At 36.8% G+C, this 13,015-nt stretch overlaps 1 protein-coding gene across 2 annotated transcripts in view; it reads left to right on the top strand.

The window, feature by feature from the left end:
- LOC138704784 (protein abrupt-like) overlaps window positions 1-13,015 on the top strand; it is a 303,539-nt gene that overhangs the window by 213,938 nt on the left and 76,586 nt on the right. Inside the window, exon 10 of one of the 2 annotated variants that reach the window (XM_069833029.1) lies at window positions 9,910-10,037. The exons of the other annotated variant lie outside the window; for it this stretch is intronic. Within the exon in view, the coding sequence (XP_069689130.1) occupies window positions 9,910-9,922 (13 nt within the window). The 3' untranslated portion in view covers window positions 9,923-10,037. Of the gene's footprint in view, window positions 1-9,909; window positions 10,038-13,015 lie in introns of those variants that run through there. 2 annotated transcript variants of the gene reach the window in all.

Raw genomic sequence — 13,015 nt, 5'->3', positions numbered from 1 at the left:
ACATATCCATAATTAAGGTAATTCCGGGAGAGTTGCCCCACTTAAGGTTTTTATCGTTTAAAAATTAAACAAACCGAAGCAGATATTTTATTCATGTGTTATAGCATGTGAAATACATTAAAGGTTTATGTAAAATATGAAACAATCGATAATTCATACACAACAAGTGGTAAAATAAACATTAGTCAGATATGATATCACTGTGATATACACACATATAGGGGAGAGATGCCCCGCTGTGGTAATTCCCAAATTAAACTATTAATTTGATAAATAACATTCTAAATAATGTTGCTTATTTTATTTTTGCAATAAGTTCATTTTCTGAGCTCGTTTTTCAGTGCGACCACACATATGGCACTTAGCCCACATGTTATGGAACTTCTTGCAGGAAAGTCACTGAATCCAAACAACAACTTCCTTCATATGATAAAATTTTAAAGGCACTCAACAAAGTAGGAACTATCTACTTTGTTTCATTTGACGACACTGTCTTCATATTTTTCTCCAAAAGTGTCTTCTATATCTACTAGATTTTGAAGAATTTGACTTTGAGCTTTTTGGAACTGGGAGGGTTTCAAAGATGGTGTTTCCATTTTTATCTCCACCTGTAACGCGTTCTACCGATCGCTTTCTTTTTTCACAGGAAAAGATATTGCTGGCACATAGTTCATTTCATGAAAGGATTTGAAAGGAGTCGCTGTCGCTGAATTTGCCATTGTGGCACTTGAGCCGAAATTACAACTTATTATTCCGTTATCATTAGAACTTGTAGCCGATAAAAGTTTTCTTTTCTTTGAAATTTCCTGAAGAGGCACAGAAAGGAATTCTTACAGCTTTGTTGTTGATTGATGCATCATAAATAGTGAAGAGGTGCTCAGGAACTGCATCTGGATTGAGGTCCGAAACCTCTGGCTCGAAATCCAAATGACCTCTCTATTACTACCAACGCAGCATTTGTCCAGCTTTCTAGATGGATAGTCAGGCTTACTTTTTATAAGCCGTCCATTGCTGTGATTCTCTTCTTGAAATAGTGCTTGAGAGACTTAAAATGTGAGCGATCAAGAGATTGAAGTGCCTAAGTTGCATAGGCTGGTAGGCAGACAATTGTGATTCATTATCCTCATTCTAGCATTTTATGTTATCTAAATATGCTGAATGTTCATCCAAAATTAGGAGAATCTTGCAAGGATTCTTTCTTGGAGTAAAATTTTCTTCAATCGCTTCATAAATAATTCTGATGGAACATAGGACGATTTTGGATCCATATAAACTCCCGTTTCTGCTAGGAATCCGTCAAATAACTTCCATTTTTCGTCTCAAACATTGCCGTTGGAAGAAATGTTCCCTCCGAATTGCAACATGTTATGACAGAATCACTTCCACCTTTCTCGCTTGAAGTTAGGACTTGAACATCTTTGGATCCCTTTTTCTCAACCACATTTCCTTGTAAATTTGTTTAGTTGGCTGCCACTTTCCTCTATTTTATGTGGCTTTTCACAAATTGCGATCACTTAGAGTTGTTTCCAGTAGGTCAAAATACTGCTTGACGTCTTGTCTCGATATACCTTGACCTCTTCAGAGAGATGGATGATCCTTCTGACTGCCTGACAGGTAACTCAAGGTTTCGCTCTAGGAAGAATTGCAGCCTTTGGATGTTTCTTGAAGACTCCACTGGATTTCAGTCGGTGGATTGTTCTCTAAATAATTCCATAACAGTGCGATGCTTTATTAATTCCCAATTCCCCAAAAAGTTACAGTAAGATTGAAGAAGTCTCTGGGATTGCATTGACTAACGTTTGGTCGTGAAATGTGTCTATCAAACACAACTTTGGATATCCCTTAAAATTTTGAAACCCCTCAACTTTGGGCACCTATTGAAAATATCGCTGCAACAAGTTTAGAATACCGGTATTCCTCAAAATGTTCATGGATTTCAACATTGGACACCTCTTGAAAATATGTGATCATCGAGCAAGTTTTGGACACCCTTTAAAAATTATTGGCCTCTAATATATAATAATTATATTCTAATATAATAATTCAATTAAAATTCCAATAAATTCAGCAAGGACACTAATAATAATTAGTTATGTATATCACTCTTAAGTACATGGGGCGTCTCTCCCTCAAACAGGTGGGGCATCTCTCCCTTTTGCATGACCATTACGCCTTATGTATTTAAGGGCAACCGTAATGGACAATTACTTAATTCCTTTTTTTAGAATGGAGTACAATGCATGTACTTGTCAAATATATTGGATTAAGCAACATATACATAGCCATTATCCCAATTACGAATTTTGAAAAATTATAAATATTATAACAAAGCCTATGAAAAACAGCATTTCCTTTTTCTATTCACTTTTCACACACAAAAAAAACCGTCACAAAGATTGCACTGCTTGCCTTCCAGGGTGGTATACGAATTAAACAAATGGTCCCAAGGTCGATTCCTTAGAGGTTTTGAGATAAGGAGAAAAGGAGGGTGGGGCGACTCTCCCCGTGGGGCATCTCTCCCTGAATTACCTTAATTACTAATGCGTAATATTTAAACCGAGTATCAAATAATAGAAAAAAATAATAATATTAAAGAAAAATGGAAAATAAACGAACCAATATACGACACATTAAAATAAATTAAACTGATATTTACTTCTGTTTAGTCCATTGTCCGTCTCTGAGCACGGAAACATCGAAAATTTTTGAGTATAAATATACCCAACCCTTTCTCCTCGATACATATGTTAATTCGGAAGAATTGCTAGATATTTAAAGATGGAAAACATTGAAAGTAGCAAGAAATGATACCTTAAGTGAAGTCGTGGATATATTGAAAACGTTGCTGCCCAAGATCATCATTCACTGGTTTGTGACAAAGCGATAGTCGTTACATTTAAGGAAAATTCGTAATTGTGCTGATGGTGAAAACGTGGTAATTCAGGTAGATTTCGCGGAAAACTTCACAGTCCAATATCGAGATGAGGTACAAATTGCGCATTGGTATCAGGATCAAATTTTAATTTTCACGGCCGTAGTGTAGCTGGATGATAGAAAGTATATTACGCCATAGTGTCGGATTATTAATTATCTTATGACAAGCTTACAGTGTCTTTGTTCATTGACTACACAATTACAGACCTTGAATTCAAACTAATAGAGTAACATTAAAACATTTCATTTCTTCTCGATGGAGCTGCCTCACAATTAAAACAGCGGTTCAATTTCGTGTGCGAATATTTGACAACCATAAACTCTACGCACATTGTGGACTTGGAGTTTTTTAGTGGCCATTGCAAGGGGGTGCTGTAGACGGAGTGGGAGAAACGGTGAAGAGGCTTACGAACAACTATCGTTGTTTTGAAGAAGCATACGCTAGACTTGTGTTATCAGAAACCAATGGGATAAATATTACGCTTATCACCGAAGGAGAGGTGAAAGGTAATGCAACTCATACCTCGCTCGCTGTGGGAAAAAGTGAGACGAATACTTTCGAAGCATAAACTACATCGTATTGAGCCTATAGGAATAAGTCATAGGATGTGTTGTACTGTTTAACCTAGGGATACAGAACTGGCGAGAGAGGGGTGGAAAGCATGGGGAAAGCGTTGGTTCCCCGTCCACAGTCCTCCGGCGTTGAATGACGTATATCTGTGGCCCGTACGCAATCACATAAGACAGACACTGAATACAAATCCCCTCCCCTACCAAGTCAATGACGCGGGGATGGAAGGAAGGGGCGAGTGACGAATTCGATGAGTGACGCAACGCCACAATTGTCGCCCAGTTCTGCAAGCCTGGTTTAAACATACTGTATATCTCAATGCAAAGACATGAATATCTGGCTTTTGAAGTAATGTTAAGTTGGTTAATATTTGAAAAATGAACTTAAAACCAGTCATAGGCGGAGAGAACCGTTTCCTTGTGGGGGGGGGGGCAAAGCAAAACCATAGAATCCTCATATAACGGGGTTATGGGGACATCATTTACCTCCTCCCCCCGTTATAGCTAGACAGTGGTGCAGTATATCGGAATATGATCATTTAATAAAGGTATTTTCGAGGGCATGTTTCTTACAGTGTTATATCCATATCTGCAATGTTTTGGGCCGAGTTGTATAGGGCTTGAACTGTAGGTCAACTACAAATTATAATAGGGCATAACTTAAAGCAATCTTCCTCTGTTGTCTCTCATACAGAAACATATCCATGCATCAATAAAACTACGTAATAGTGCTAACAGAAACTTTTTTATATGAAGCTTACTTTCCTGAATATATCATATGAAATGTAAACTCTAATTATTTTATTTAATCTTGTCTTTAAGTTTACACATTATACCGGGGTTACTTTTTTTCTGCATTGTTGTGCAGTATGTTATTCATACATCTCCAAGTGGCGGCCTGAACACCTGCAGACTTCTAACACATGAGTACAGTCTGTTACAAAATAAAAATTACATTGCTGCCATTCCTCAAATGAGGTATAGAAATTGTTATACATTCAGAAATTCAAAATAAATATTATAGTCCAGACACATGCTCTGAAGACATTAATTCATCAATTTAAGCACAGAAACTTAATCATAAACAAAAGCAAAATAGATCTTCTGAATTCAATATTTTCTAACGTTAATAGAAAAAAAGAATTTCAGTTAAGTTTGGGGGGGCAGCCTATGAAACCAGCCTCGTTATATTTTGAATAAAATAAGCCATAACAGCTACAGTGAATTCGTAGTCCCGAAATTTGAGAATAATACATTAATACAAATTAATTACTTTATGATAGTCGAGCTATTGAAAGTAATTGAAATTTATGTGTCAATGATGCATTTGAAGTACCTAATTTGTTAACAAAAGTGTTTTTTTTTTAATTATACACACCTGAGTCAGGTTTTTCACATTGTTTGTGTAATCTTTATGTAATATTATAGCAGCATGTTAAGAAATATATACAATTTTATAACTTTTGTAAGGGCATTTTCGGACGTCATGTCCGGAACGCACGTTTCATTTAATTTCTGGCGAAGTTTTCTTGTTATGAAGTTCCTAAAAGCGTTAAAATAAACCTTGTTGTCTTAATCGAAAGAGGGCAGATTCAAAAACATATGCCACGTTTTTCCCCCGAAAAAATATCACAGAAATAAACGTAATTAACGGGTTTAATCCCACAAAAATGTAGTCCCAGTGTCATGTCCGGAACGATGGAATAACCCACATGCAAACGAAAAGAAAAACAAGCAAGTAAACTGACAGACACGCGGACAGGTCTCATATTTATTTATTAACTTCAGAAATATTCGTAACATTCTTTGCATTTTGTGTGAACTCTTCGTCTGTTTTGGTGATTTCTTTCACTATTATTTTCGTGGTAATTGAAAAGCTCACAGACGGAGAACGAGAGCAACGTTTCAATTAAGAATTTCACTGTAGATCTAATTGTTTGAAGAATCGCAGAGACAACACTGACGTCGATTGACCTAGACAATTAGGGTCAGTAAAGAGACGGGACAAAGGATTTGAAATTGACAGGGACAGTGAGAAGGGAGAAACGGAGGCTGTCGATAATGTGATAGAAATTGGAGCTGACGTATTGTTTGAAGGCGGCAGAGGACGAGCGAATTCCAATGCGATTAAAATGTAATTTATTACGAGAATTGAAAAAGAAAAAAAACTCCTGTGATTGAAGAAGCTGTACTTTAAGGATGAGCCAACTTTCATTGCTGTATATTGTTCGTTTCATATATTGTTTACACTCAGTTATTCTCCCTGTTGCAATAATATCGCTATCTGGCTTGTAGTTCAATAAAATAATTATATTCTGACTCCTATTTATGAAGCCACTGATACTTCTACTTTTTAAATTCAACATCATACAAAGTGCCATTCTGCAAAAATCTATTTTGAGATATTCATGCAAATGCATTGAAAAATTAGTCTTTCTTTTTTGCAATGGCAGGACCCTTAACTTGTCGTTATTCATCCCTATTCTACGAACGTGGCTCATAGAATTCGACAGTACACTTAGTTCGTCAGAGACTATCCAGAGTGCACTACAGGCGGTGGCTCTACATTAAATTTGTAATGAATAATGAAAATCTCTGTGTTGCCTGGACAACGGAGTTGCCCAAAAGAATTAGAAATTTCAGAGTCGATCGGCAAGAATTTGAATCCGAGTTTTCTGGTTTATAAGCCCAGCGACCTAACACTGACTCACAGTTACTGTTAAAAAATTAGTTTAATGTGCCGTTTGTCAGCCTTTCTTGTAGGGTAAATTGTTCGTGTTCAGTACCGTTATCTACGAGTTAATTAATTTGGGACTGATACAGATTGAACGAATTACTCTGAATCAAGCAGATGATTTTCTTCGTAATTTTCGGTATTACGCAGAATAAACGGGCAAACGAAATTACATGGTTCGTATTATCATCCTTCATGCATTTTCCTACCTATAGCAATTTACATATCTTGGTCTCTGCATCGTTTTGATGTGAATACCGTAGGCCTATGTCTTTGTTATAGATACAATAAAATTGACTACAAACTCTAGCATTTTTAGTGTAATACGAAGCTGAAGAATTCTCCGCTAGATATTGCACATGTTAAAGTATAGGCTACGCATGTTGCCATCTGTCGAGTGTTGCGTAACATACTTGGAAGTTAATAAGCGACGGCCGTGTTCTAATAAGCAACTAGCGTTATGTGCATATAACCGAATACTGTCAAGGAAGTTATGTTATCAGTGAACGAGTCCGTGTGATAGAGAGGAGTAAACTGAAAATGGAAGAATGCATTATCCAAAAATATGAAAATGCAACCTTTGTAATCTTCTCATAAATTGATAAAGAAGAGTGCTGTACTCCAACCACGAGAAAGTCTCCAGGGAATGAAATAAAGCGGGGTGATGCTGTGAATGAATGGTGATGTCATAAGATGTCATAAGGTCACACACGTGGGTACTCGTATCTCTATTGGCTATCTCTCAAAGCACAAACCATAACATTGATATACACATTTTGATACTACCCTAGTTACAAAATTAGATCACTGTTAATTTCCTGGTCTTTTAATCCCTCCATATAGGAAATAACATATGCAGGAGAGCTCATGATTTTTAAACTGACGTTATAACTCTAATATTATCTATATATTTCGCTCCAATAGATGACGCAGTAGTAAGCACATTCCTTTCACGGTTTATTTCCTGGTTGGAGAACAGTAATAAGGAACGGAATATGGAATTTATGCAATTAAACAATAACAGTGATACTCCTAATGATAAAAAGTAAGAACAGAATAAACAATGACATAAAATAAGATATTTCCACGCAATCATCGGGATTCTTTGAACTCCCTGTCACATTTTTTGGACACCCGACGTTTCTTCTTTCTATTGGTCGTTAGTTATATATTTTATAGAACGGTCTGACAGTATACATTCTTTGGACGTGGGATCTACACTTATTTCTACGACTAGAACGCCCTCTCTTCAGGAGATATAAATATGGAGGACCCTTACTCGGGGTTAAGAGGGAAGACAAAGGGCAAGTGAAGCTCTTGGCCTGGAGGAGTTCGCCCTGAAGACAAATCATGTTGGTCTAGCTGTATAAAGAGGTAATCCCGCTCACTAGATTTCGTTAGCCTAAAGCTTGTAACCGCATCTGAAGAAAAGATCATTACTGAGCGTTTACGTTGTTCACATTAAAGTTGGAAAATATTTTCCCCAGAGAAATTAATTATTTTTATATAAATAATTATAGTTCTACTCTTTGATTCTCATACTCGAAGTCTGATTTGCCAACCATCGCCTGCACGACGGAAGAATAAACAAAAAGTCCACTTGACGTGGAAAATAAACCTTCTATGTCTCTTGCATGCGCCGTAGTTGCCTGGTCTAAGGTGTCATGCCTTGGACTAACAATAGCGAATACGCTCTTAAGGCTGGTTCACAATAAACCGGGAACGAGAACCAGAATGAAAACGAGAAGCAGAGGACGTGAATATGAACATTTTTGATTCACAATAAACCGAGAACGTAGACGACTATGCATATCGATATGTATGTCAATAACGATATGTAAAGTCGATATTACGCATTCTGATGTTATTTGCGTATAATTGACCAATGGCGTTCTCTCATGAGTACAAGACAGCCAACATAAACACAGGTTAAACAACTTCGAAATTTCAACTGAAACATTTCATTAGGTACGGTACTATAAATATGCCCATGCATCTTTATTATCACAACCTATTTTAAGTCTACCATAACGTAAAATAATTAGAGAAGAAACATTTGTAATAGAACAAAAATGAACACAACAGTAGTTATTGAATTGAAGCGTGAATATGTAGTGTGTAATATAACCAATACAGTAATAAAATATGATTCGCTTCCGATGCAGCTATTGAAAGCCACGTATTCTCCTTCATTTTCTCATCTTTAGGCTATACGAGGCACGCGCCGCTTATCGTAAAAGTGAGGATTTTCCTCAACACTCAATATTAGAATATCATCAAATAAAACTTGCTCCATGGTGCACAGCACAGAACAAAATAATGCATAGGTTATGTCACGGTCTTCTTGCTACAAAATATACGACGACAAAATAGCTTTTAGATGGCAATAGAATGAATCTAGTGGGCTGTGATCGGAAACGTGAACGCCAAAGTTGAAACTTGACCAACTCTCCGTTCCCGATCTCGGGCTGCGGCAAGCTTTTCGTTAATTGTGAATGCTCACATTTAAATGTATACATTTTAACAATTTTACCGTTTTCGTTTTCGCTCCGATTCTCGTTTCCGGTTTATTGTGAACCAGCCTTTATTCGAGTCTTCATGGCAAAGAAATTTTCTCATAAAATCTCAACCAATGTGTCCACCCAGTTTCGTGATGAATTTTGGGAACTACAATGGTAGCGGAATACAGTTTCATAAGCTAACAGTAACTGCTGGGATTATAATTGTGTTGACCACACTTTACTCCCATACTCGTTAGATGATCGTTCACCTCTGCTGATGCATATGGACATGACGCAAGCAGTCGTGTGGTCGGCCTTTTCCCACAATGTGCTGCAGCACCACGGATTATTTTTTATTTTACGTTTCATTGCAAGAGCCATCGATCGTTCTTGTCTATTCTTCCCAATTAATTTAACTTGACGATGGTTTTACATCAGTTTATAGTAACAATTTAATTGAACGGATATGGTAGTCTTCAGAATTTGGTGAATGGAATGATTGCATTGATTTAACACGTCATCTGCTTCATGATTGCATCAGCGAACAGTAAAAATAGATAAGTGAAAAACTAGGAAGCTAACAAACGTTTGATTGTGGGTGAATGGAAGCGACTCCAAACAACATTGACTCTCTGAACGACCAAATACACTTACGGATGCATTGGGATACACGACAAATTGGCTTCAAAAAAAAAAAAAAAAAAACCAACAAAAAGCTCTGTCCGTTGTTTGTATGCCATTCGCCGGATATTCCTTTTTTGTTTTTTCCATAGAGCATATTCTCGTCGCTGTTAGAGCTTTGTAGCACCATTCAGTAGTGAGCCACTCAACGGTCGACAACAAAAGATCTTTGAACGCCGTGTTTTTTGCGTCCCAGGTAACCCATTTCTCTGCTTTAATCACAGAAGTGGACATATGATGTCTCTTCGCATTATGTTTTTGACGCTGTACATACGTAATCCCTCTGCAACAGTGGGAGGTCTCTCAGCAGCTTCTGATGACTTCCATTTCTGTTGTATTAATTTTTCGGCACGTTAGTTACACGTGAAATTTGTGTTATTACATATTCTCAGCGGGGATTCGTTTTTGTATCATTAAAGGGGAGTGGTCAAGACATATCACGAGTTATGCGTTGTGTAAATGTGTTTACTGTTTGTGCTTTATTTTCAGATATACGCTGTAAAATTTACCTGGTGACACGCTGACACCTATTAAAAATTTCAGTCTCTGAGACGGGTTGAAGAGGATATACCCACACACAACGATATGCTTATAATAACGAATGAATACTTTCATAATTCCATTTGTTATGTCACTCATGTGTAGTTAGTTGAGAGTAGTTAACACTAGAATACTATTTGATTTTGTCTTGTTATTAAATTAATATTTTCATTCTTTACTAATGCAGTAGGCTGTTACAGCGAATAAAATTATGATGCGATGTATGTAAATCAAATATTTTATACACTAATATAAGTTATTATCATTAATGTATTATTTGGTATTCTTTTCATTTCATTTTTTTATTTCATTTATTATATTCCATGGATCTTACATTAGCAATGAAGCTTTAAGATATGGAACAAGTCAAAATTTTACAATATTACAATTACAATTTTTACAATATTTTACAATTTTTACAGTTTTATTTACAATTTTGTAATTTTCTACAATTTGTTACAATTATCTACAATTTTTTACAATATTTTGGCGAGATGTAGTGAGATGAGGTGAGGCCCGAGGATTCGCCAAAAGATTACCTGGTATGATTGGGGAAAACTTCGGAAAAACCCAACCAGGTAATCAGACCAAAGGGGGTGAAATGAATTGAGGCCGAGGACTCGCCATAGACCATCCGGCTTCAGTCCCACGTCTGAGGAAAACCTCTGAAGAAACCAATTCAATGAGACCAAACGGGGGATCCAACCCAAGCCCGAGCGCAGCTCCGGATCAGCAGGCCAGCGAGTCTGCCGACTGAGCTACATCGATAGCTCTACTAAAAATATACAGTACATAGCCAATCAAATTATTTAAATTTACAAACGCAAACGATTCTTCACCAGTTGAGCTATAATATATAATACAAAACAAGTACCGTATTTTTAGTGGGTTATTTTACGACGCTGTATCATCACCTCAGGTTATTTAGCGTCTGAATGAAATGAAGGCGATAATGCCGGTGAAATGAATCCGGGGTCCAACACCTATAGTTACCCAGCATTTGCTCGTATTGGGTTGAGGGAAAACCCGGATAAACCTCAATCAGGTAACTTGCCCGACCGGGATTCGAACCCGGGCCACCTGTTTTCGCTATCAGACACGCTAACCGTTACTCCACAGTTGTGGACGTTATTCTATTCGCGAAATAGTCTTACTAAATATCACCAGTGCAGAGTGTTTCACAATTATAGCCACAAATAGTCATGTGACTTAGTTCATGAAGGTCGCAGCTTTTTAGCTGCCCAGAACAATACGAGCCATTCGCATTTAAGCAGCGTTGCCTTGTTTCAAAGTTAAGACTCAGTCGCTGTTAGTTACGGTAAGTTAAATATTGCATGCGCCCAGAGCTACAAAGAAGATTATACGTATTAATTAAGTCGCGTGAAAAGCATTAAATAGGATACTGAAAGAAAACAAAACGTCCTATTAATAATAATAATAATAATAATAATAATAATAATAATAATAATAATAATTATAGATCCGTAAACAAACCGTTTCAGAAATAAATGATGTCATCACTGTGGCCACAAACGGAATATAGGTAATTACTTCGTACTTCTTACCTAGTAGACTTAATGGTCGTGCGTACCTCCATTTTTTCCGACATGAGCTACGCGACCTTTAGGTTGTTCCTTTTTGGGAAAGGCAACTGCTGTGATACATATATGACGAAGCACCGGCTCACTTTCATTTGAACGTTAGAAAGTTTTTACGCACAAGCTTCCACAACAGGTGGATCGGTGGCTTACAAACATCATGGTCTCCCAAGTCTCCCGACTTCAGTCCTCTGGACTTTTTGTTTGTGAATATTTGAAATGTATTCTAGCCCTCTTGATAATGCATTGTCAATGGTTGTCAACACATTAAATCAGTCTTAGGAAGTTCGTACAAAACATTGATTTCAAGTTGAGAGCGGCAGGCATGTAGGTCAATTGCACTGGCGCACTATACTCTGTTTATATAAACAACTCACAGCATATTCGCAACTATGGGTGGATGACTTATGTCACTACATTACAATAATACGCAGTAAAGAAGCAGTTTCATACTAACGTTCGCAATGAGGTTGTGCAGTTTAATGAGCGGTTTCCAACGAGATAGAAGTTAAATCCTCCAATCACAAGAAGTTGAATGCAATACGTCAAGCATTTGCTGGTAATCTTAGTAACAAATGCAGAAACACTTTACTGGAAATTAGTTAATTTTTTTTTCACATTCATATCTATTACATATTTATTATCTTATACGACTTTCAGGCAGTGCTGTCATGGAGGCCATACGGGACATACATGGGTATGGGAACTTACAATTTTTTTAATTAATCGTATGGGGAAGATAAAATTTTGTCTGTACGGAGCCATACGGCATATGGGTGCTTAAGTTTTATACGCAGAGATTTGTACAGATCTTAGATCATCTCTTGCTGTCCCTAATGTAATTTGTTTGATGTTCATAAACAAAAATTGTCCACTTCTGCAGCACTGGAATCCAGAATTATATAATAGTACATTATGCAACGAGTCTATAATGGTAGTAATTAAGACGCTCGTATGAAAATTACCATTATAGTTAAGTTTCATACGACTTTTCATGCTCGACCATATTTCTAACTTGAAATTATTCATAAGTAAGTATTCATGTTATTCTTATCTGACTGAGGAGCGAAACTGACCTTGTGCAATCCCTCGTAAATTGTGAGATGTGCGCAGACGCGAAAGTATTGATTTTTCCCGAGAAACAGATGTCGACATTGACCTTGACATTGAAAAACGAGATGACAAATTTAATTTATTTGAATATTATTTACAATTAACGCTAACTGTTATAGTAACAGAACTGACTTTATTTCAAATATAGGTGATTTATTGATTTATTATTGTCTTTCGATTGCATATCCGAGAATAATCGATACTTGCGCTTTCATATTGCTACAATGGTATTTTCTGATTGGTGGAACACCCGAACTTTAATGAATAGGTGTACTTTAATGAGGTCCATTAAAGGGCTGCTACCAGGTGTATAATTACTACATTTCGGCATGGTCGAGCATAAA

This window comes from Periplaneta americana, chromosome 8 (assembly GCF_040183065.1).
Source record: "Periplaneta americana isolate PAMFEO1 chromosome 8, P.americana_PAMFEO1_priV1, whole genome shotgun sequence".
In the NCBI taxonomy this organism is placed as follows: domain Eukaryota; kingdom Metazoa; phylum Arthropoda; class Insecta; order Blattodea; family Blattidae; genus Periplaneta; species Periplaneta americana.
The sequence above is the reverse complement of the archived record's forward strand: the minus strand, read 5'-3'. Positions and strand labels throughout refer to the sequence as shown.